The sequence below is a fragment of the Hirundo rustica genome, chromosome 10 (genome assembly GCF_015227805.2).
Source record: "Hirundo rustica isolate bHirRus1 chromosome 10, bHirRus1.pri.v3, whole genome shotgun sequence".
NCBI lineage: Eukaryota > Metazoa > Chordata > Aves > Passeriformes > Hirundinidae > Hirundo > Hirundo rustica.
The window spans coordinates 17,100,303-17,126,999 of NC_053459.1; the positions used below are offsets into that span (position 1 = coordinate 17,100,303).

At 42.9% G+C, this 26,697-nt stretch overlaps 1 protein-coding gene across 9 annotated transcripts in view; it reads right to left on the reverse strand.

Annotated features, from left to right (window-relative positions):
* ABCC5 (ATP binding cassette subfamily C member 5) overlaps nt 1-26,460 on the reverse strand; it is a 52,994-nt gene extending 26,534 nt beyond the window's left edge. For 2 of the 9 annotated variants that reach the window (XM_058421976.1, XM_040074402.2), the window contains exons 1-7: nt 26,327-26,460; nt 24,952-25,126; nt 12,202-12,359; nt 11,796-11,951; nt 10,938-11,085; nt 6,069-6,302; nt 5,783-5,956 (exon numbers count right to left, since the gene is read on the reverse strand). In XM_058421976.1, the coding sequence (XP_058277959.1) occupies nt 5,783-5,956; nt 6,069-6,302; nt 10,938-11,085; nt 11,796-11,951; nt 12,202-12,359; nt 24,952-25,080 (999 nt within the window). In that variant the 5' untranslated portion in view covers nt 25,081-25,126; nt 26,327-26,460. Of the gene's footprint in view, nt 1-5,782; nt 5,957-6,068; nt 6,303-6,762; nt 10,850-10,937; nt 11,086-11,795; nt 11,952-12,201; nt 12,363-24,951; nt 25,127-25,696; nt 25,844-26,326 lie in introns of those variants that run through there. The other 7 variants (XM_058421977.1, XM_040074405.2, XM_058421975.1 and 4 more) reach the window with 6 other exon arrangements.
* Nucleotides 26,461-26,697: the final 237 nt, after the last annotated feature.

Below are 26,697 nucleotides of genomic sequence, written 5' to 3' on the forward strand. Positions count from 1 at the left end.
TGACTGATGAGGATGTGGCAGGACCTTCGCACCCAGCAGAAGAGACAGAGCCAGAGATCATCACCCGCTCTCTATCCCTGGGTGAACTGCGTGACCTGCGGAGGGAATTCACCCGCCAGACAAACGAGTCCATCCTAACCTGGCTGCTCCGCATCTGGGACGCTGCAGCCAATGACACCATTCTGGATGGAAGTGAGGCCAGGCAACTGGGATCGCTGTCTCGGGATGTGGTCATTGACCAGGGGATCGGGAGAACCCAACAAACTCTCAGCCTCTGGCGGCGACTGCTAACAAGTGTGAGGGACAGATACCTTTGTAAAGAAGACCTCCAGGTGCACCAAGGAAAATGGAGCACAATGGAACAAGGTACCCGATGCCTGAGGGAATTGGCTGTGCTGGAGATCATTTTCTCAGAAGACGAGAGATTTCCTAAAAGCCCAGATGATGTCCAGTGCACATCGCAGATGTGGTTGAGATTTGCACGGCTTGGACCAGAAATGTACTCCCGTTACCTGGCAACGCTGCAATGGAGGGAAGGTGAGGACAAGGTGGGCGTCTTGGTCAATAAACTAAGAATTTACGAGGATACTGTCACCGCCCCATTTCGTACCCATGTCTCATCCGTGGAAACAAGGCTGGCTGAGCAAGTCCGGAGCTTGATTGAAGAGGGCCATCAGAAACTAAAAAAGGAACTTAAGGAAGAAATTTACCACATCTCGCCAGAACCAACAAGAGTCTCTGCCATTAGGAGCAGGTACCCACCAGCCAGGGAGAGAGCATACACTCCACGGGGTAACCTCTGGTCTTTTCTTCGGGAACATGGAGAAGACATGAGGAATTGGGATGGAAAACCCACCTCCTCCTTAGCAGCCCGGGTACGTGAACTGAAGAGAGAGACACCTACCACGAAGAGCTCATCTAGAGCCAACATTGCTCCAGTCTCAAAGGCACAGAACCCCAGACAGTATAAGAAGAATGATATGACTGATCCACTTGAAGGGACCTCAGGAACATATTTACAGGAAGAAAGCAACGTGTACCATGACCAGGAATAGGGGGGCCCTGCCTCTAGCCAGGTAGAGGAAAGGGACAATCGGATCTATTGGACTGTGTGGATCCGATGGCCTGGCACATCTGACCCACAAAAATATACGGCTTTGGTTGACACTGGTGCCCAATGTACCCTGATGCCATCAAGGTATGTAGGAACAGAATCCATTTCTATTTCTGGAGTGACAGGAGGGTCCCAGCAGCTGACTGTATTGGAGGCCGAAGTGAGTTTAACCGGGAATGGATGGCAAAAAACACCCCATCGTGACTGGCCCAGAGGCCCCATGCATCCTTGGCATAGACTACCTCAGAAATGGATACTTCAAAGATCCAAAAGGATATCGCTGGGCTTTTGGGATAGCTGCTGTAGAGACAGAAGACATCAGACAACTGAGTACCTTGCCTGGTCTCTCAGATGACTCCTGTGCTGTGGGACTACTAAGAGTTGAAGAACAACAGGTACCAATCGCCACAACAACAGTACACCGACGGCAATACCGCACCGACAGAGACTCTGTGACTCCTATCCATGAGATGATTCGGAAACTGGAGAGCCAAGGGGTGGTTAGCAAGGCTCGTTCACCTTTCAACAGCCCTATATGGCCAGTGCGTAAGTCCAGTGGAGAATGGAGACTGACTGTAGATTACCGTGCTCTGAATGAAGTCACCCCACCACTAAGTGCTGCTGTGCCAGACATGTTGGAGCTTCAGTACGAGCTAGAGTCCAAGGCAGCAAAGTGGTATGCGACCATTGATATTGCCAATGCCTTCTTCTCCATTCCTTTGGCAGCAGAGTGCAGGGCCCAGTTTGCCTTCACCTGGAAGGGCATACAGTACACCTGGAACCGACTGCCCCAGGGGTGGAAACACAGCCCCACCATCTGCCATGGACTGATCCAGACTGCACTGGAAAAAGGTGAGGCTCCTGAACATTTACAGTACATTGATGACATCATTGTATGGGGGAACACAGCAGGGGAAGTCTTTGAGAAAGGAGAAAAGATCATCCAGATTCTGCTGAAAGCTGGTTTTGCCATTAAGCGAAGTAAAGTGAAGGGACCGGCCCAAGAAATCCAGTTCCTGGGAGTAAAGTGGCAAGATGGACGGCGGCAGATTCCCACTGAGGTCATCAATAAGATCATCGCCATGTCCCCACCGACCAGCAAGAAGGAGACACAAGCTTTCCTAGGCGCCATAGGTTTCTGGAGGATGCACATTCCTGAGTACAGCCAGATTGTGAGCCCTCTCTACCTGGTCACCCGCAAGAAGAACGATTTCCACTGGGGCCCTGAACAGCAGCAAGCCTTTGCCCAGATCAAGCAGGAGATCGCTCATGCGGTAGCCCTTGGCCCAGTGAGGACGGGACCAGAGGTGAAGAACGTGCTCTACTCAGCAGCCGGGAACAATGGCCTGTCTTGGAGTCTTTGGCAGAAGGTGCCTGGGGAGACTCGGGGCCGACCACTGGGATTCTGGAGCCGAAGCTACAGAGGATCTGAAGCCAACTACACTCCCACAGAGAAGGAAATCTTAGCCGCCTATGAAGGACTTCAAGCTGCCTCAGAAGTAATTGGCACTGAAACGCAGCTGCTTTTGGCACCTCGACTACCAGTGCTGGGATGGATGTTCAAGGGAAAGGTTCCCTCCACGCATCATGCCACTGACACCACATGGAGCAAATGGATTGCCCTCATCACACAGCGCGCCCGTATTGGAAACCCGAATCGCCCTGGGATTCTAGAAATTATAACTAACTGGCCTGAAGGTGAGACTTTTGGACTATCTTTTGAAGAAGAGGAAGAACAAGTGACACGTGCCGAGGAAGCCCCACCGTATAACGAGCTACCGGAGACTGAAAGACAATATGCCCTTTTCACTGACGGTTCCTGCCGAATTGTAGGCGCTAACCGGAAATGGAAGGCTGCAGTATGGAGCCCCACACGACGAGTTGCACAAGCTACTGAAGGACAAGGTGGATCAAGTCAAATTGCAGAACTTAAAGCCATCCAGCTAGCTTTAGATATTGCCGAACGAGAGAAGTGGCCAAGACTCTATCTCTACACCGACTCGTGGATGGTAGCTAATGCTCTGTGGGGATGGCTGAACCGCTGGAAAAAGGCCAATTGGCAGCGCAGAGGGAAACCCATCTGGGCTGCTGAGATTTGGCAAGACATCGCCGCCCGAGTAGAGAAGCTGACCGTTAAGGTTCGACACGTGGACGCACATGTGTCCAAGAGTCAGGCTAATGAAGAGCATCACAACAACGAGCAGGTGGACAAAGCCGCCAAGGTGAAAGTATCACAGGTGGATCTAGACTGGCAACACAAGGGAGAAGTATTCTTAGCCCGTTGGGCCCATGATGCGTCTGGTCATCAGGGGAGAGATGCAACATACCGATGGGCCCGTGACCGAGGGGTGGACCTTACTATGGACAACATCTCACAGGTCATCCACAACTGTGAGACCTGCGCTGCAATCAAACAGGCCAAGCGGGTAAAGCCTCTGTGGTACGGTGGACGATGGTTGAAGTACAGGTATGGGGAGGCCTGGCAGATTGACTACATCACCCTTCCCCAAACCCGCCAAGGCAAGCGCTATGTGCTAACTATGGTGGAAGCCACCACTGGATGGTTAGAGACCTACCCTGTACCTCATGCTACTGCTCGGAATACTATCTTAGGCCTTGAAAAGCAGGTCTTGTGGAGACATGGCACTCCTGAGAGAATCGAGTCAGACAATGGGACCCATTTCAAGAACGGCCTTATAAACACCTGGGCTAGAGAACATGGCATTGAATGGATATATCACATCCCTTATCATGCACCAGCTGCCGGGAAAGTTGAACGGTGCAATGGGTTACTTAAGACTACCCTGAAGGCGCTCGGTGGGGGGACTTTCAAAAATTGGGAACTGAACTTAGCAAAGGCCACCTGGATGGTCAACACTCGAGGGTCAATCAATCGAGCTGGTCCTGCCCAGTCTGAACCCTTGCACACAGTGGATGGAGATAAAGTCCCTGTGGTACACATGAAAGGCATCTTAGGAAAAACTGTTTGGATTAATCCCACATCAAGCAAAGGCAGACCCATCCGTGGGATTGTTTTTGCTCAAGGACCTGGTTCCACTTGGTGGGTAATGCAGAAAGATGGGGAAACCCGTTGTGTACCACAGGGAGACCTAATTTTAAGTGAGAACTGAGTGTAGGGTTTCATTCTGTATATGTGTATATTTATCTATCTAGCTGTAAGAATGTATTAATTTAGGTATAATGTAGATGGTCATAGAATAAGGGGTGGATTATGTCCTAGGTTACAATGTAAAATGTGCCCAAAGTATGTATTCTATCACCATCTACATGAAATGTTGTTGTACACCACTGTTTCCTGTGCCCCCTCCCTCCAGACTATCTTCTGTTAATGGCCCATCAATACCGTCCTGCATGACTCATAGATAACTCTCCCCAGGAGCTATCTCTGTTTAATAGGCAATCAAGGATCCATTGCAAAACTGATAAAATGATATCAGTCCATTGTGAGACGCTCCGCCCAGGGGGAGGAGCCAAGCATTCCCACCTGGATATAATCGGGGCCTTGGGACAGCACAGGCAGCCTTACCCACTGGACTCCCAGAGGACAAGAGCTACCAGACCTTTCTGCAAGAACACTGCTTCAACAAGACCACTTCATCTGGACTGTCACCACCACGGTTTCAGGTTGTATTCTGACTCTGTCAGTGATCTTTTGTACCATTGCATGTGTTTTATTTTATTTTACTTTTTTTTTTTTCCTCTCCTATTAAATTGTTTTTTCTGACTTGGAGTCTCTCGCTGGTTTTGCCTTCAAGCCAGCACACTAGTCTATGCCAATGCTATGAAGGTAGTAAACCAGTTTTAAACATTTTTACTAGACTAATTTAAAAACAGAAAGTTGTTTGACATGCTTTAAAGTATCTGCTACTCCTACATTCATCCCATTCCTGGTCTGAAATTCAAACCCAACACACTACACTGTAGGAAGTTTTAGCTCCTGGCCTTTCCTCACACACCTGCAAACTCTTTTGAAGCTCTCCTTCAATAAAGGAGGATTGCTGGAAAGAACTGGAAAACATATTCAAACTCCACTCCTCATTCCCCTTTAAAATACAATTCCCACTACATAATCCTTTACTTCTGGCCAGATAAATTGGACAGTGAACCTCACAGTATTCAGCCTCCATGGTTTATAAAACACATATTATAAATACAGTGACAAATCTTCAGTCTTACAGGCATTTTATAGACAAGATGATTTTGGCTTCAACTAGTCTATTTCACAGCTCAGCAGAAGCAGGAATACTTCATCAAGAGCAAGCTGTGCCAGATGTGTTTTTCAACATCTTGTGTCGAGTCAAGAAATCAAGAACACTGCTTATGCAACACTGAGCTCCCATACACAAGCTGGAGGCCCCATGTTTTTCCAACCTCAACCCTGAGCACCTGAATATTCTGCAGTTCCATTTAGCTATTAATATTAGTCTCAACCAAATCTATCAGCTTTCCTACCTCCATTTTCTAATTTTATCACTTTGAGCTTCCCGTTTCCAAATTCCTGCTTCATTCACCATCTTATAAACACCTTCAGTAATGTGCAATGCCATAAACTGGCTAAACCTAGCACATTTCAACACCTTTTGTTCAGAACTACACATTTGTCTGACTTAAGAAAAATAAAACAAGTCTTAACTCTTTCCAACTCACCATTGCTGGGTAGAAGAGGATAAAGACAGCGGACCCCAAGAAGCCTGTTGGACCCAGAATAATCACGTTATAAACCATTCCCAAGATGGCTACAATTGGGCCCCCAGCCAACAAACTGCCAACTGCTGCAGCTTCAAACATCCTCTGACCGTCATTGGAACAAACATTTATGAGCTGAAAAACAGACAGAACAGATTATTTAGATTTAAGGCACAGCTCATTCTCAGAGGAATATATTACACATCCCTTTTCACACTGCCATTTCCAAAGCAAGGCTGCAGCTTACCTCTCCAAGAGACTTCTCCTTGATGTTCTTTAGCTTAAGAATTTTCTTAAACGCCATTGTCAGGACAGCCCCACGCAGTCTGACCCCCGTGCGATAATTCAACGCCCAGGTTAGCGCCAGGGACCACGATCGCACCACTTCCGTCATAAAGATGCCAAAAACTAAAAACAAGCTGTACTGCAGGTTGGACTCATTCTGCTGGGTGTACTCCAAGAGGTGTTTCACAACGAATGCCTACAGGAAGAAATGCAGGCTTGCATGAACACCCCATCATCCCAGAAGACCATACAACAACTTTATGTTAAGTTAGAAATAAGTAGGCTACTTTGCTTTTAGAAGAGCCGTTTGAAATAGAAAGCATCTTCTTTCCAGAAGTAAAAGGTGGCAATACAAGAAGTACTGTAACACAAGCCCTGCTGAGAGCCAAGCACTGAGTCAAATTTAGTAAGTAAAGAGAGTTTAATTTGGAACCATATTCCTCGCAGCACGCTTCTAATCCTCCGTGTCTTCTAACTTAACATAAATGTGTCAGTTAGCTGAAAGCAATGCATTATCATATAGAAGAGTTTTAAAATATAGTCACTACTTATACATCTGCACACATTAAGAAACATTCCTTTACATGATATTAAGACCTTTATTTTATCTTTGGTTTGCTTCAAACGTGCTTATTTGATAAAAAGGAACAATGTACCTACAGTTGTAGAGGGGAAGAGTGAGAAGGACATTTGCAAAACTTTCCTGGAAATAAACATCAGCAGTTTAATAGTAAAGAAAAAAACAAGCAGAAAGCACAAGGTATGCAATACCACAAATCATTGGGGACAGGGGAGAAAAAAAAAAGACGACAAAAAAATTAACCATTCAATCCCCCCCCATACCCTCTTCCCCCAAGAACATAAACACTTTACCTCAGGAATCACATTTCAAACATCACCTGCAGAAAGAGGACAACCCCCAGAACCACCAATTCCCAACTCCAGTTCTTTGTGGTCCAATGGCATAACATAACGTCATACAATTCACAACCACCAGCATTAAATATTATTAACTGAGAAACAATAGGCTTTTATTTGAAATGAAGTGTCATCTTAAATGGTAACATCTCAAAAACACTATACAACAGATAGACCATTGTATAAACATACAGTCTGCACATACAGGATAATTATAAAGGGCTAATATCTAACAGTCAGTCTCAGCTTCTAACAAATTAGATTTGAATCTACACACAAAGTTATAGATGCAAAAACAGAATAGTATTTGTTCACGAAGTCCAAAAGAAGTCAAACTTGAAGGTACCAACAGAGGAGGCTTCTGAGGCTGCACAAATTCTTAAATCTGGTTTCAAAAGTATCCTACAGTAAGGCTTCAGACAGCAAAAGACTTCCTAGAAAGCTTTTCAACAAATGATGTTCTAAGATACTGGTGCTTTTGATATAGTAGTACAGAGTAGAGAATTACCTTTGCCCACAAGAAAAATCAACAAAAAATCTGAGACCAAAGAAAATATTTGAGAAGCCTTTCACATCACAGTCCGTTGAAGTCCTCTTGGCTAAATCATGTTTTGCAAGTAGGAGTTCTGTATAGTTTGAAGAGGGAGGAAAAAAACCAAAACCCCACTACTCCAGCAAAGGTTTTGATAGCTACAGCCCAGCACCAAATAAAAAAAGAGATCGATTCATCTGTTCAGAGGAAAATAATTCTGCACATCAGAACCAAGGAAACATGCTGTAAATAATTTTGCTCTTTTTCACAGGTGTGAATTAAAGCCAGGTGTCCATCAGGTTCTAGAATGGCCACTGAGAAAAATTTACATACCGATCACTGAAAAAATGTGAGGAGCTCACATTCACAGATCTATTGCATTCCAACCTTCTCCTGATTGGATTTAATTTTACATCAACTGTTTGGATCACAACTGCATACAGTTGGTTTGCAGTTACTGTGGAGATTACTGACTTCTTTTTCCAGTATTCAATCCAACATATGCAACCGAGTCACTGAGCAATTGGGGTGAAAATCCCCCTTTTTCCTCACGAGCTGTAACTCAGCATGGTCGCAGACTGCAAGCATTTTCTCACACACCACAGCATTGCTGAAAGTCTCCAAGAGAGGATGTTTAAAGATAGCAGATGTTTCCTGGGGTCTCATTCCTCCCAAAACTTTAGTGCAATTTTGCAGCACTATTTTATAGATTCAGCATCTCCCATGATGAAATAGAGAGCAGCCTACATTATACCCCAATTTACTTTTGTTCCGGAAGAAAGAAAAGAGGAAGAAACAGCAGATTAAAGAATTTTGAAAAGGGAGGGGAAAAAAAAAGTCACAGAAAATTAACATTTACATCTGAACAAGTACTATCCAAATTCCTATTAGTTTAATGAAAAGAATCCAGCACAAATTTACTTACAAAACAAAAACATTACAGTATATAAACTAAGCTAAGGGGGGAAAAGAGCTCCTGCGGCTATTACCGGAGTGGTTGGTACAAGCTGCTCGGCTGTCTTAAGCATTCCCATGGAATAAACATTACCTTACCTTTGCTCTTGGCGGTGGCTCTGCCCAGCAGGAATGCCTCATCCTGACGCAGAAAACAGCCATCCTGAAAATGCTGAAGAACAGCTTCTGTCACCGGTCCCACTGCAGTGCCGGCGTCCCTGCTGCAGCCAGCGCGCCGCAGCACGCGGCAGGCTGCAGCTGGAGCCAACTGGGAAACTGGAAAACTTACCTCCTGCAGCTTACCACTCCCCCCTCCAAGAACTGACCAAACTGTCAAGCTGTGCTCCACTAAAATAGCAAGTCTCCCCATCTCCCAAATGGGGAGAATAGCTCTGAACAGCAGCAAGCAGCTACATTGTTCAGACCTGGAGTTAAACTGATTATGTTTAGTAATCAAGAAACTTCTTTGTTCCTCCACCAGAACTTGAAAGTTTTGGTAGCTGATCAAATAGCAAAAAGTATTTATTGGAGATAAATAGTATGTCACCTATACTAGTACATTCTGATGGTTATTACAAGGCAGTCTGACACATGCAGCTGACCAAGTTATTCGTTTAGATTCTGTGCCAGATCCAAAATTTATCAAAATAAAAAAAGAGGAAGACCCTTGAAGGACCTGATTAAAAAAAAAAAAAATGCAAAAGAGCGCACACAGGAACAACTTGAACAACTCCTTTTCAGTTGTAACCATCACAATGCTCATTAGCAAAGCCACAGCCATTTGCTGGCATTTCAAGATCACAGACATTCAATTAAAATTTTTGAAGTTTAATATAGTGTTTAACTCCACTTTTATAATTTTCCTCCAATACATGAGGTCAAGTCAAGTGCTCTTCCCGATCTCCCTTTTCACCTTCAGGTGATTGAAAGGGTGTAACAATACAAGAAAGCACTGATAACTTCTGAGGAGACAGCATAGGCATATCCCTGAGGCATGCCATTTTTAAAAACAGGGAGGAGGGATGGTAAAGACTTATTTTCATGCCAAATGGTGGAACCAAGAGTTAATTGGGCCTTATTCAGAAAAATGAATAAGGTTGTCTGTAAATGGGCAACTGTCTATAGATAACTTTAAGTTACCCATATCGAGCATCAGTTGCAGCAGTAGCCCCCAACATAATCAAGCTGGTTTGTTTTTTCCTTTCTCCTCTCACTCTCTCATTCAGCAGTTTGGCTGAGACAAATGAAGAGCATTATGCTACAGAAATTAGGGGTAACCCTGCTGCAAGTTCCTTGCTAAAGATAAAAGCAGCTCCTCAAGCCCTGTAGTGAAACAATGACAGAAGCTCTTCTTGGGAAAAGCTAGTGCTGTTAAAACCTTAATCATGATAATTACCAAAGTACGTTCATAAATTTTATAATAAAGACAACTATTACATATTATTACAAAGAAAACAATACCACAGAAACATTCACTGTTATTCATATTACATGAAACAAGGCAAACTTTAAGAAGACTTAAAAAACAGAACATCGTTTTGATAAGACATTTAAAAGCAGGAAAACATTTTAAAAAGACATTTCACCTAACAGTGCACCCAAGTGTACTTACCCAAGAAATGAACCTCCAGCTTACCAGCACACTGAAACGTGTACTACTAGCAGTAATACTGCTCCTACTCCTCAAGGGAAATGTGTAGAGAATAAATTTAGTCAAAATTTCAACTTTAAATCTGCACATCACGTGCAACAAACAGGTGACAAAAAATGGCGTGAATGTCAAGTCCCATGTTGTTATCTTCAATAGGACCCTTAGCAACAAACAGCAGCCGTTCCTAGAGGCAACAACGTTTTCTAACACTTCTACCTGAAACCTGTCTGGCCATTCTCTGTAGGATCAGTAAAGACTAATGCCCACAGACTTCTTGAGACCTGCTCACATTAGTTTCTAAGCAGTGCTCTCACAGAATTGTTTCGGTCCGCTTCTTGAAGACTGTTATTAATGCCAATAGCTTAAGATTAGCGTTTTATCAGACTGAGTTTTATTCCAAGATAAATTTACAGAACTTCCAAGAGAAAAACAATTAGAAGACCTGCACATAAGAATCTTATGAAAAAAGCAAGTTATGCAGTTAGGGAAGAACTTTAAACTATACTCAAAACCAAAGAGAAAAACCAAAAAGTCCATTTCCTCCAGGACGCCTAAACTCCCCCTCCCTTCTCCAAGAACTTGCCTGGGTATTCAGCAACTGTTCCGTCAGCTGTAGGAATCCTATCCTGGATTATTGAATCGCTCTTGAATTTTACCCCAAAACTTCTAGCTAGTCAAAACATTTAAGTGATTCTGCAATGAAACCTTAAGACTTTACAGTTGGCCATGAGATGGAGCCTTCTGGGGTTGTTAAAAAAAGGATGGATATTACTTACTGGTCCACTGAAACCCGCGAGCTGCGTGATCATCAGACACACTATGGAAAGGATGAGCCTGGTGCGGCAGAAAATCCACACAACCCTCCGGAGAGAAGCATCATCAGGACCACTTTCTTTCAGTTCCTCCTGCCACAATCTTTCTAGCCTAATAAAAACAGAAGATTTATGACATTTATTCATGTCATAAATTTTTCACCATGAGAGGAGGTACAGTCTCATAGGTACTTCTTTGTTAAAACTTTACGTGCTTCCTAGCTCAGAAAAACAAAAGATAATAAGGGAAATAAATATATTCTGTGAGGTAAAGAGAAATATCTAAGTAGTATTACTTCTATATGACAGAGGGATGAAAAACATGATGCTTTTTCTTTGCCTGGAGCCTCTTAGGCTGTCAGTATACTAAGATTGCCATTCTCTGCTGAACTGACTGAAGGGCTGCAGAGTCAAAACCTGAAGAAATTCTCAATAACCACAGAAGGTTAGCGTGATCAGAAGATCTGATCCACATTCAAATCACCTTGCTACTGACAGCATTATTTCTCATTTTAGCACAAGACTTTCAGATTAAGACAATCAGATTAAAGACATGCAAAATCAGAAGAATTGCAAGACACTCCTAAAGATATAATCCTCTAATTTCACTGAAATTGGCAAGGCTACAGAAACTGTGTTGCATGAGTAAGTTGTCTCTGAAAGATGAAACTGAATTCCACCATTCTGAGAAAGGCAAAACAAAATGTCAGTGCTGCTATTCTAGGGCAACACTATACTATATATACTATATACCACTATACACTGCACACTAACATGTAATAAATGGAAATGAGAAAATAATAACAAACCAGATGTGTTTACCTTCTGCAATTGACATCTGAAGACTCATGCCTTGATAAAGACCATACATCATCCATAAACAATTCCCCTTTCTTGTATGCTCTGTGGGCCAAAGGAGTGAGCCATGAGAAGGTCATGGAGGAGAAAAGCCCAGCATTATCAACAGGGTGCTGGTGTCTAAAAGAATTTAAAAAAAAAAAAAACACAAACAAATGAAAAAGGAAACAGGAAATGTAAATCTTCAAGAAAAACAAAGCCTCCTCTCATTGAAAGCACTCAGAGTACCAAATGGTCCATGACAGCCACACTTGCTAAACAAATTCTGATGTTTCCAGTACCAGTCAGCAGACCTACATCTGCAATTCTGCTTTGTGACTGGTTTGAAAAGCAAAGGCTGTATCAGTTCTGTGGTAGCCTAAGGACGTACTTGGAAGTGGTCCGTATGGGTTTCAGTGCATTCAGACCATGGTGGTATTTGCCCTTGTGATGCTCTTCGTCCAGCATTCTCAGCTGGGAATGCACAGAGGTGTCCAGTGGCAGGCCCTCTGCCCGAGCTGCTGCTTCCAAGGCATCCTGGCATTCAATCTGCTTTTACAAGAAAGACAACAGATTCAGACTTCAAAACTACATTTGAAGTCCATGACTCCCATCTCCAGCAATTTTGCACCTCTTTCTTCTGCAAATTATTGTGCAACAATCAGTCATTTCAATGTCTTAGACCACAAGCTTCATCCTGGCAGCAAAGCTGTGGAAGGCAGGTTTTAGATCTGTGTTAGACTGATGCATTTGTAAAACATAAATTAGCGCCAGTATTGCACCTGTGCATTCAAAGGATAAACGGATAGATCAGACTAATCCCACCACAGGAAATACGATAGAGAAAAATTACAACATCAAGTACCTATGACATCAGTTCAGGAAATCAATAGCTGGCTTATGCAGAGAAATTAAGACATTTTCTTGATGAATTTACACCCTCTTAGTATAATCCAGATATTCTTATCCACATAAAATACAAAGTATTTCAGAATGCTACTAAAGTCCCTTCTTCAAAAACACTTTAGATTGAAAAAACAAATATGCACTAAGCAGAATCGTACTTCCTTTTATAATGTTTCCTATTTTTCCTCTTTTCCCCGAACCTAAATGGAACAAAGATGACAATTTTCTCTGCTCCCAGGCACAGCTTCTCAACAGCTCAGCAACTTTGCTAACAGCCACTTTCTTAAAAGGCAAACCTTATCTTAGGGAGGGTTTGCACAGCCACAGTGAAAGGCAGACTTAAACTCTAATCCAAGAGGAGAAACAGCAGTGACACATGATAGTCAAAATGTTGCAGAGTTCAAACAAATCTTTTGATAAGCAGCCAGATGTGGCAAAACCACATGAGTACAGCTTGTTATCTGTTCTGGCAGAGGGCCCTTAACTGGTTCTGCTAACTTAATGTGCCATTTATTGCAGGACCATGTCACCTGCTTGTATTCTAGTTTATTGCAACTGAGCTACTTTGTAGGGGAAAAAAAAAAAAAAAAAAAACCCACAAAACAAAACACACCACCCGACAATTCCTGAGGTACAAATCTTCCTGAAGGTCTTACAAAGATACTATGATTCTACCTTAATTAGTTGACCTATCAGAGTCAAGTTAACTTATTTCCTTGAAAAGAAACAACTAATGCACTGTAGCCTCCAACAAACACTAAATGCAAGCACTTGGTTCCTGACTTCCAAGTCATATAACTTTTTGGAAATGTCACCATTTATCAGAGGCTTTGCCTGTACTATGTTAACATGCAATATATAGCACCCTAAGAAACTGTTTCCACCCATGTGAAGGATGAGAACAGGAAACTGATAATGTCAGAAATCTGTCCCTTATTTATTTAACCAAAGTACTTAAGTAATGCCTAAGCATGTTATCAACAGTCCACGGTTCTAGCTCAAAAGACATATTTGCTAAGCTATCACCTAAAGCTATGGTAACAAAAGATAGCCAAATAACATGAAAACAAAAGAACATTAAAACCTTATGACACATGGAATGACTCAAAAATACACAGTACTTGAAATCTGAATTAAAAGACTTCTCACTTAATTTATATTAAATTACTGACTCACTAAAGCAATACCGTCTTACTAAATCTATGTGAATCAGCATTAGTAAGGGACCTGCCACAAACATCCCAAAAGAGTCAGTAGTGGGGAAGAGTTCTGCACCACCTCTTTCGGGATACAGCTGAGAAATTTTTAACTCATTTGTTGTGTCACCCTTGCAAGAGACCTCAGGCAGATCTGCCCAAACATCTTGTCACCGATAACACGCTTGTTTCTAAGTGATGCCATAAGCTAGTTGCATAAATATTGCTTTTCAGAGCACACAAAAAAGTGCCTGTAAGAAAAAAAAAAAAATAAATTCCAAAACAGAAAACACTATGTTGATGAGGATAAAAATAGATTTTCACCACTTAGAAACAAGAATAGCTTTTTAATAAGTAACCTGCAAGGGGTTTAGGCAGTCCAAAGATAATATTCATAAACAGTCATTGTGAAAAAGAACTAAACTCTCCAGAGCTGCTCAAGAGAGTTCTCTCAGCAAACGTAGAAAAGCTGCATCGACAAAGACGAGGGCACTGCCTTTGAAAGGCCTTTATAATGTCTTGCCATAGGGACAAATAACAAGGACAAACCCCTCATCAAGACCACTGCTCATCTCCATCTGGGTGAGATTGTCAAAATCCCACATGTAAGACTATCAAGAAACAAATGCATCCCACCACTGTACAATTAAGACTTAAGAATAACTCCACAGTTCTGCATAGTTCTTTGAAGATTAGAAAATCTTCAAAGCAGAATTTATCAGGGAGAAGTTTATCAAGCTCCTCCTAAGTTGTTCTACAGGGCACTTCAAGAACAAAAGACTGAAGTAAAAAAAACAAAACAAGCCCAACACTGTTAATTTAGGGTTTTGATTGCCTGTGTGTGGGCACAGTTTTCTTAGAAACCAATGCCTTGAGTCCTTATTAATGTGCTACAACAGGCTCCAGCTCTGCTATTCATAAATGTCTAACAAACATAAAAAATAAATTGAAATACACTTTTTCTAATTCATCTACTTATTAATACACCAAAACAAGCAATGAAACGAGTTATACAACATGGTATTGATAACTCAAAGAAATGCTCACAGAAACAAAACAAGCCTAAATCAGATATTGCTAATTGGGAAAGGAAGATTCATTCAGATATATTGAGAAACAGCAGATTACGTAGTCAACATCAACAAAAGGTCAAAAAAAACAATGAACAATTGTTACAAAAGACAAAGGATAAAGTCGAAAACGTTACCATACCACTTAAAAAACCCTAGGGTTTGCATCCTTTTTGAACACCAGACTATGCCCCCTGTCACTTCAGTTCAAAAAGGGTATTATACAAAAACTTACTTTCCTTGAGCAATAATAACAATGAGGCTTGGAATAGCATAAACTTAAGATTTTTCATCAGGATAGAAAAAGGGAATAAAGGTAGAGGTATTTAAAAGGTCCATAAACCCTGAAGAAGGAGAACTAGAGAGTGACCACCAACTGTTCTTACCACAAAACAACAAAGCACATTCTCCATCACAGAACACTGTAAGGTTCAAATGTAATAATGGACTAAACACTGGAGAAGTAAACTCACACAGGATAAGCATATCATGGTTTACTAAACACATGACAGAGGGCAAGAACAATCACTGGTCCAGCATCTTATTAATAGCTGGTGGATGCCAAATAAATTTTCTGCAGCCATAGGCACCTCCCAACAGAGCATAACCGTTCTGCACTCCAATGCCATGAAGCTCTGACACACCTGAGTACAGTATACAATTCAATAGATGACTATAAGAACTAACAGATTAAGAAAATAGTTAAGCTTTTAATCTTGGGCCAAATCCCCAAGAGTGGGGTGAGCACCAAGGAAGCATCACTGCACACAGGATCTTCCTTCATGGGTGGGTCACAGAGGGGCAGAGAAAGAAGCACAGCTGGTGCTGCTACTACAGAGCACAGCTGCCCCATCTGACTTTCTACAGATTAGGAAAACAACAAAACCATACCAGCACCTGTCTGCATGAATTCTTTATCAAAAAAATTGGTCATAGCACATAAGGTAATGAGAGTCAGAAAGATTGCATGGTTGGCTCAAGATATATGACAGAAAGCCTGAGTGAGGTGAGGAAAATGAGTGGTTCAGGGGCAAGGGGAAACTGTTTGCTCTTTAAGTTGGAGACAGACATATCAAACCCACAATCCAAGGTCAGGAAAATGCAGGAAATTTAGGAGCCAAGCTACAAAGCTGTCACGTACACACGATGTCAGAAGTTCCCACAGGAAGCAAGAATGGCATGAGGAGCCTTAATCAGAAAGGCAAGCACACTCAAATATGTGAGCTTGCACACTTCTGAAAATGTGCTAAGCAGGCAACATAGCCATCTGAGTATGGGGAACAGGTAAAGAAAAAGGAAGCAGCTATCATGTAGGTGGGAAGGAAAAAGCCACCCAGGGAGATTCTAGCCTTTCACATAGTCCTATAACAATCTCCTGTTTAAGAGAAGGTAGCAAATTATTGGTTTGACAACTGTAACATCATACAACTGCAAAACCAGACAAGACTGGAGGCAAAGCAAAACAGATTTTTCCATCTCTTACTCGTCTTGCAGAGGAAGAATCTGATGTGTGCATACAACCCAAACCCCACCCACTGAACAGCTATTGTCCCCTCTTCCATAAGGAAGAACATCTTCCAGGGCTCAGATCACAGCAGGGATGAAGCTGCATCTCTTCAGGTCCTACCAGCAGCTGACAGAAAACTAGAACAGACCTATAACTACTATTTTACTAATCCTTGCAGCTGACATAGAACACAAAAGCTACTGTGCTTGACTTATTACTACATAAAGTTAAAATTGTTTGATTTAAGTTGTAAAGGTCTCTGAGCTGGCAACACTGCAGAACAGAACTCCCACCTTTTGCATTAAGCAGCCAGAACTCAGCAGGCTTCCTCATGCCCTTGTATTTCCCAGCAAGGAGAGGCAAAAGGGAAAGCTAGAGACCAGAACCGCAGAGCTCAGAATAAAGTGGGCATGTGATGAGAAAGAATTATACCATCACCAGTTCTGCTCAGGGCTTAAAGCACTCTCCACATTACAACTCCAGGATGAAGAGCAATTTACAAATATTTAAGATTGCATTAAAAGATTGGTGTTGCAAAACAAGATTAGTTATTACTTTGTATGGGCTGGGGAAGGGAAGAAAAGGATCAACTGTTCCATTTAGCTTAAGCACAACTAAAATAAAACAAGAGTTTAGGAACAGATTCTCTGAAATTGTAATTACATTGTTCTTCCCAGAAATTCCTCTGAGTCCAAGAATACTCCCATTAGAAAGGAGTAAGGGGTACACACACTGCTTTTGCAGGTAGCACAGGCAACCTCTAAAGCATTGTTGTCCAGACTGCAAGTCATCAAACCTCAGAGCATCTGAAAATTAAATAGGTTTGCAGGTCCAGACATTGTCAAGTCTGCAGTTGCTCGGTGAAGCAGCAAGCGCATTATGAACTTTATAGTCTACTAAGACAAATCTCTTCTCCTTTCACTGGATTGGATGCAGTACACCTTCTATAAAAATATTAACAAGGGGATTTGCAGGATTAGGCTCCCAGCCTTCTCTGTAGCTAGGATACTTTATAATACCCTGCCTGATTAAAACATGAGCCTATTTAGGACTAGTTTGGTGTATCATCCACCCATACCAGCTGTCTCCCTGACACTGAGGCAGCAAGGAGCAGGCACTGGGCTAGATCAGAGACAGTGGGTGTGAGGAAGGAGGCATTGATCCTTTAGGCACTTGCACACATTGATTGCCAAGTCCAGACAGCACAGCTGAACTCACACTGCACCAAGGTGAGAGCATCAGATAGTGTCAGATGCCTAGAAATTATGGTTACAATTTCCAGAACTGCTGAAAAGAGCCAGGTCAAGAAGTCAGAGACTCCATTTTCTTCAACCTCCTGAAAAGGGGGGTAAAATGAAACCTCAGTGTCCCTGCTGCCTTCCCTGCTTCTGCTACCCAGAACAGCAGTTCTTCACAGCACCAAACACATAGCCAAATGCAGGAAAGAGTACAGCTGTGCCATATTTCTCTTAAAAGATACAAATTAACTGTTCAGAAATATGCTCTGATTTACCACAACAGTTCAGAGATGGAAAAGCCTGAAGTCCAGCTATTCACTTTAACAGAGTCACATGTGACTTGATTACACAAGATCTGCTGTTACTTTTCTGAGCCAGGATTAGCAGAAATTATATTAACATTGGAGTCATGGTTTCAAAACTAGCCTGAGTTTATGCATCCTCAGATTAAAGCACAAGTTTCCCAATAGTGCTTAGTACTGATATTAAGAGTCTGTAGTCAAACAAGGCCAGGGTATGCATATCTGGTAAGCCTCAGTATTTTAGTCACATATATTGAGCACTTTCCACTTGAGGCACAGAAAGCCCTTGGTGAGGACAGGTACATCAGCTTCTTACAGGAGTATTTCTTATTTTACCTTGCCCTTGAATTCTGGCCAGCATCAGCTTTGAGGTGAGATGTTCTCAACTCTTTCCTAGCAAATCCATTTATTCCTGCAATCCAAGAAATACAGTTTGGCATGAAGTGTTTCAGGATTTTGCAACTGTAGCTGCTATGAATGCACCTGATAAGCAGCTGTGCATGTGCTTAGGTTTGTGGTAACCATGAATCCCTGTCTTTTGTTTTGCATTAAAACCAGTATCCATGATCTTGTACGCAAAGGTTCTAGGATTCGTTCAAAAATAAGGCTCCACATTGATCATCCAGCACTGGAGCTACATAGCTCATGCACAGTGACAGCAGACTCCTGTGGAATTGGAAATAACCAGTGTTAGAATTGGCATTCTACACACACATCTCTAACTCCAAAGATGGGAAACCAACTCCTCACTAAGCAGATCAACCTAGCACAGCACAGGCCAAGAATCTGGCTTCTGCCTTGCTGGCTCTGCTCTCCTGAACCACCCTGACACATGCTGGGGGTGTTCTTCAGTAACAATCTTTATTCAGGCCATGCCTAAGCCAGATCACAATAGAAGATACACAGGTGAATTTTGTACAACACTTGGAGTATCCAGGGAGGCTTTGAATTTAAACTCCTATTGAATGGAATCACCAATAAGTGACAGCAGAAGCCTTGACACCAGAGCATTTATCAAACCTAATACGATAACCTTGTATTGAATTCACCTTCCCGTACCAACACATGCTTCCAAAAGCAAACAGTAAACTAGGGAATTCAAACTAAACATCTCAGGGCTCTAAACACGTTGACTTGGAAATTCGTTAACCTTCATTCTCAAAAACAACCGAAACACAGATTTTGTTTGTGGAACAGCTTGTCTGCCGTCTGTGCTTCAGAGCACAACTGACTATTCCTTATCACTAGGATACAAATTTTCAGAAACTAATAACCATCTCAGTGTCCCAAGACATCAGAACCCCCCACATATATGTGAGTTTTTAACTGCTTCAAGCTAAGTTCACCAGTAGTTTGGGACAGATGCAGTAAATATTTCTGGCAACTCTTATAGCTGTACACTGAGTTTCTGAAACAGCCATAGAGCAGAATGTCTGCAGCACTAATACAAAACAACCCTACAATGGAAAAACACTGCAAGATTTCCTTCACTGATAGCTAATCTATTCCTTACACATTTCTGGTCATGAGCAGGCTGATTTAGAAATCTGCTCTGAAGCAACCCACAGTAGTCAAAGACAATATCAGCATGTGGTCAGAGCTGAGGTTTCATAAGGTGGCTAAGACTTAGAAGATGGCTGTGCATTAAGGAGGGCAGTCAAGTACCAATGGAAGCAGTGAATTATCCAGAAAATCAATGTTCCTTCCTCTAGAAAATGTCTCTGCACAGTCACAGATTTGTTTTTTGTTCCTCCTGTTAAGTGGAAGGCTTCTCTGAAACCATAAACCTCCCTTCAAGTGTCAGATAAACTTTTGATACATGACTGGCTGTGAATATGCCCCTTTCTCAGATGGTGATATGGGCACCTAGGCATGGAGGACAAGGTAGAGATACTCTTCTTCAGTGTGGTTAGAGGGTCATCTTAAACCATACACCAACAAACAATTCTAGGATCTTCTATCAAGGGATCCTCGACAGAATCACTTGATTCTGTGTTCACTCTGTCAGTGACTGCTTTATTAGCAGAAGTTCAAGGTAAAACAACTTCACAAAACGTGATTGTAACCAACACATTCAGTTCTTTGGGAATATTACGGAATTAATGCATCTAAGTACCATGAATGTTTGCTCCTGCGCCTAGTCTAATTGTGTTCAAAGTTTTCAAAGATAATAGAACTGCCTTCATTTGACTTGAAAAAGTGAAAAAAGAAGCATTTACTTGGTTATGAAAGTATGCAATCATCTGGAAAAACGCAGACACATCCAGCAGCTTCAGCTATAAATAACAGTTTATAGTTAAGCTGTCTAGGACTGCTCTAAGCATGGAGTACAGAGACAGAAGTACCCAGGCTACATTCACACCCCTATTTTTAACCTGTTGTTCAGTTGACTCAGACACTCAGATGCTTCAGAGAGGTTGAGGCAGAATTGATCTATTTAAATACTCGGTGATAAATCACTTCAAAGCTATCAGTGCTTGAAGGATTTACATCGATTCCAGCAAGTTATGATCACATTCCCTGCTGTCTTGGGCAAAAGATGTCAAAGACAAACCTGAAAAACAAGAGATCAAGGTAAGGACAGGAATATTAGTAGGGCTTCTGATAGCTAAAGTTAGTAACACATTTCCTGCATGCTTGAAGCGATCTCTACAGTTCCCCGGCCGGTACCTTGAAATGCAGTAATTTGCACTTGAGATTTACCACAGATGCAGTCATTATCCTTCAGCAGCAAGAACTTAATCCTGAACAGTACATTCCAGCCAGAACCGACCACAGCTTGGAGTACAATTTGTAAATAAGTAGCATCGTTAACACAGGAACTCAAATTCCAAGAACTGAGTTCTCATAAGAGCGGTATATCATAGAAGCAGCTTGTTCTCATATCCTCCTCTATTGTAAATGTAATGGGATAGGAAAGCTAAATTCATCGCCTGCTCTTCCATCAAATAAACACAAAATCTACATTTGAGACAAGCCCATTCCAAAAGCATTTCAAGAATGAATTGTCTTCCTTGTCTGTCATTTTACAGTATATTTAATGGACACAGGGGGGTCTGTCCTCCCCAGGACACACTGCCTCCATGAGAAAAAATACATACAATTACTTCAGCTGCAAGTTGAAGGGCACAGGCACATTCTGAGAACAGAAAGTCCTGAAGGTGTAAGTACAAATCAATACTTCAAAACATCCCTTAATTATTACTCACTGGTCACGTAACAGCTTTTACAGATGAAGACCACTCACTGTAGCGCTAGGCAGCAAGTGCACCCACAAGTTCTCCAGCAGAGGCATGTCCTCACATACAATAAGCCCAATTAGTACAGTACTATGCAGTGAGAACATGTAGTTAAGACTCTGCTTTGTAAGCTACATTAAGATCTCCAAAGACTTAAAAATCAATTGTTATCAGAACACACTGCAGACACTTATTCATGAGGTGAACATATGTATTCACAAGCTGAATATTTTTTTCTTGAATTTCAGTTCCAAAGTGCCTATTTTGAAGGTCCATATTTCTATAGCAACATTCCCATTAAGCACCAGGAAATGTTGGATTAGACCTACTTATATTGCAGAATTATCTCAATTATGATTCCAGGAAGCCTATTTGAAAAGCTCCTGTCTTTCAAAGATGTGATCTTTCAAGCTGTGACCAAGCAGCATTTAAGCTTCCAAGGAAAGAATTGCAAGTTCTTTTTCACTATTGTCATAAACACACTTGTGGTAGTTTGAAACAGCATCCTTCCAGCAGGAAATAAACACAAGAATGGAGGTTTCAGAACAGAAAATGGAAAGCTGAATATAACCTTTACCCAATGCAAAGAGACATAAAAAAGCTCTAGGACCATGACTCAATAGTAAAACAGGTCTTTCACCTATAAAGATCATGATCAGAAAAATCAACTAGACTTGTCTGCTCCAAGTTAAGAAGGATGAAGAAAATGCAGCAATATAGGCAACAAAAAACCCCAATGAGTCATATTATTGATCAGCCAAATGTAATTGTAGCCCTGCCAGAAGTGGTCATCACCACCAGCCATGAACCAGTGGCCCTTGATTACTTTCCCCAGAGCATACAGGATTCTACCTCACCCTATAAAGGTCATGTTAGCAAGAAGTCTACCTCATGCAGCAAAAGTCTGCTGCAAAACAGTCTCAAACTTGCATTCCACAAAGATCTGAAGTTAGTGGTGAAATAACAGCCTACACCTGCTTGCAGCTTGTTCCTGGCAATACAGATCACGCTTACAGCTTAGTCATTTTCTGGTCAACCTAGTTCAAATTCTGAGCCAGATTTTCTGTAAGAACTTTGAGAGTCACAACATCTCTACTGATGGTACACTGGACTCTGTTGTCCAAATGACAGAGCTCCACTAGAGCTTATCCCTCTATCTGAACTGCTGTGGCCTTACCCTTCCTCATCACATCAGCCCTTCTGTTGTGTTCGGTCACCAGCCATGCCAAGTCAATTTAGGCATCTAACCCAGTCCAGGTTCCATAAAGGATAAAGTAGCAAAGGACAGAGTTCCTTCTCTTCCATTGAAACACCATATTCTTTACAGCTTCTACCATTTTCTTACACGCAGAGGGAAAGTGCTTCAGCAAACAGACAAAGCTCAGCCTTATGAAAGCGAAGTCTTTGCTCTTCCCTAAGCCAAGTATGCTGTTGAAACCAGAGCTTGTTTCAACTAGAAAGGGACAAACTTGGTACACAAACACAAAAGCCTAACTTAGATAAGGTGTTATGAATGTATTTCCTTTTACTTAACCTTAGTATTCTGCAAGCAAGCAGGATTTAATCTCACTGACATGTAGCAACAAATTCAGAGCTGTCTGTGGGCTACATACCGCTGAGCTGCAAGGCTAGCAAAACAAAAATGGTACCAATGTCTGAGCTAGAAACTAACACAACCTTGGCATACTGAACAAGATAACTACCAAATAAAGTGGGCAACCTATCAGAACCAGAAGATTCCATTAGCAAAACAAGTTAAGTTCATTCTTCTACTCAAAGAGAACAGACCAGATAAAGTTCAAGGTATGAACTTGGGTAAGCCTTTTTCTAACATCAGTAATCACAAGTTTACAGAACCACTGTTTTGCAATCAATTATCTGTGTGTACTACCCTGCAGTCATAGGCAGCATATCAAATGGTAGTGGTAGAAAGGTAAAAAAGACCAGCAACAGAGTTAAGCTGACCTGAAGCTGCCTCAGATTTTCATGCCAGGCTGTACAGGCATGCAGGACTTGGCTTGCTTTCTCCACAAAAGAAAAAAAGAATCACAAAATTACCCACAAATATGCTGGGTTCATGATTCCATTTAATTAAAAATTTACAGGTAAGATAAGGATTGCTTCCTGTAAAAGTTAAACCCTGCTTAGACGATGCAGACCAAAAGGGAGAGGTAACATGCAATGATTACTGCTGAACTCCACTGCCACTGGTCAGGAAGCAGAGCCGCCTGCCAATGGCATCACTGTTGTCACCAGTAACTTGACAGAGCAGATTTGCTACTGGACAGGGTAGGGTCGGTGGCAAAGCCATGACATGGAGAGAATAAAGGCTGTTAAAAATCCACACCATGACTCCAGAGGGCTCTCGGTTCTGCATCAGTGTCTGCTCTAATGCAATCAGACACTACCTTGCTCCAACACCGTCAGCAGCACTGTGCTGAGTCATAGAGCCTGTGGGGACACTGGAGCTGCAGGGCCTGCGAGCGCTCGCTGCACTCAGCCTGCTGCAGAGCTGAGCTCTCCAATCCCAAAACATGGCAGTGCAGCACTGGGAACCCCTCAAAGCCAGTGAAACAAGGGAAGTCTTCAGCTGAAATACAGGTAACTCAGCATCTACACTAACACAGCAAAGGTTAAGCCTTTTTAGAGGTCTTCACAATTCCTCCATACAAATACAGCAAGTTCCCCTACTTCCAATCCTCTCACAGCAACGCTGTCACAGGCAATCTACGTGGAATGACCAGCAGCACATCTGCAAGGGACTCATCATTGCAAAAAACAGACAGAAGCACTAGTAACTTTATTTGTTTGTCTTCAGAAAAATCTACAGTGTGCGTGTATACATATATATATATATATCAGTCCTTGGAGTATTTCAGAAAAGGTCAAGAACAGGATATACAAGAAAATATTAGCTGCTCGGAATGCTAGCACTGGAATTTCATTAACCTTCTTCAGCTGGCAGGGGTTATTGGTTTCTGACCATATCTTTCACCAGCGTGGGTGTTTCTATTTCTCTGAGCTTTTTTTTTCCCTATAGCACTTGGTAGTATACACACTCTTCCCAGTAAAAACAAGCTCTAAAAATCAGAAGTTATAAATAAGGACAGGCTAGCTCTAAAGCCAGTGGTTATTTCAAGACCCAGCTCTCAAAATAAACTAGAATTATGACAGTACCTCACCATGTTAAATACACAGATGGTAAAGAAAGCGTTCAATAGTAACTACTTTCATCTGAGGGGAAAAGTAAAAAAGTCAGTCAAGACATCTGTTTTAGAAAATTAATCCTTGAAACAACCACAGCATGATTAAGAGTTTTTTCAGCTGCCAAAACTGAATGGTGCACGATTTGTGCCGAGTTCTTCACTGCTCTTGCTTGGTTGTAATGATCCTCTAAAACACAAAGGTTTAAAAAATTTCCTTGATTCACATCAATATCTGAATACTAGGAAAAAAGTTTTGTTCAAATGTTACTGAAAAGCCACATTTAAACGTGAAAAATGCTTAATAGGTGCTCAGACCTGTTACCAAAATAGCTACAGCACCCCTTGGAATGACCTCTTCCACACAATACTCATTATTGACCTTTAATGCAGCAAATCTATATACAGCTAGCACAGCAAAAAGGCTGCTGCATGCAATTTAATAAGCATAAAGACTGCAAAATGAAAAACGAAACTGACCTTAAGTTTAGAATGCTGAAAATTAGACTCTTCCTGCTCTTCATGCTGCACTGAATCAGCTCTCTCCCTCACACTTCTATACCCAGGACTGGGTATAATGTACTCTTTTCCTATGTCGATGTCTTTCATCTTCTGTAAAAGCCAGGGTTTACACGTGTATTTTCACCTCAGGTATCTGAAAAATAATTAAATTCCCCTTCATTATATGCCATGCCCAGTATACCAGTTACTTTTAGTCACCTATTTTTAAAGTTTATTTTTGAAATCAAAATCAGTAAGCAATTGTACATGAGCTATATTGCAACAGGACTGTAACAACATGACTTTCAAAGTCCATACGAGACTAACTTCGCATGAACTAGTTTAAACATACCCTGAGGTAATCAAATAGTACGATGATCCTCAATGCACTAGAGTGCTGTCATAATTCCTCCCTTAGATCTCTGAAATACAATTATGCAATCTGACAGGTTAAAGTAATAGCTACAGCATTTAGCTGAAACCCTGAGAAACTTTACTGGGAAGATTAAATACCCAAAATCTTTTGTAAATAGTCTGAAATTACATATATCCAATAACGTATCGGTACAAAGTTTTGCAAAACCAATCTCTCTAGAGAGATCACTTGATAAAATTAGTCAGTACAAACACTAGAGAAAACTACATCCCTTCTCTACAGCATTGCTCACTTCTCCATAGGCTCGAGCTATAATTAATTACAGACATGCACAGAAATGAGTCACACCTTCAGTGCTGCAGGTTTCCACTCAGTCTATCAAAACTGCACTGAAAGGTCAGAAGAAGAACCAGAGTCCACAAGACAAAATCACTCCCCACTGCGAGACTCTGTCTTATAACTCCTGTTTACTGCATTCCGCCACCCGCCTTCAACTAACGTGATGGGAGACGCCTGCCTTGCGCGGCGCTGGTCAGACTGCACCAGCGGCTCTGCCGGGGTGCGCGGGGCCGCCACGGCTCCGCCGCTGCAGCATCACCGCCTTCTCCGCCGCGGACACCGCGGGCTGAGGATGCTGCACCCGCGGGCTCCGCGTGCCTCCCGCGGCGGGGATGCGGAACAACCACCCCGGCCGGACACCCCCCGACAGCCCGGCGGGAGCCCCCCTCCGCTCTTCCCCCGCCTCACGGTGTCTCCGCCGCACTGGCGTAAACACGGGAGCCGCCCCGCCCAGGGACAGGTGCCCCCCGGCTGCTGCCGAGGCGGGACGGAGCGCGGCGGGAGGGGGCACCGCGCAGCCCCTTCACCGGGGCCCAGGTGAGGGGGCTGCTGGGCTGGGCTCCTGACAGGGGAGGGGACGGCAAAGCCGCGTCCTCACCACACAAAGGTTCGCCCGCCCCCGGTACCAGCCTCGCTCACCTCCGCCCGGCGACGGCCCCGCCGCAGCTTCCCCACTCCGCGGCCGCGAACCCAAACAACGCCGCTTATAGCGGTTCCGGCGTCCCCACTGCGCCTGCGGGCGGGCTCTGCGGCGGCCGCTCCTTCCCGATGCCCCACGGGAGATGTAGTCCGCTCCGCATAGCTGGACACGCACCGGCTGCTTAGCCTGAACTACATTTCCCTGAAGGCCCCGCGCGGGCCAGCTCCGTTTGGACCTGCCCCCGTCCCGCCGCGCCCCGCCCAACCCCGTCCCGCCGCCGCTGCCGCAGCGTGGGGGGTCTGGAACGTTCGCCGCCCGCCGGGGCGGCCCCGCGGCGGGGCGGGCGCACCGGGGCACCCCTCACGGCACC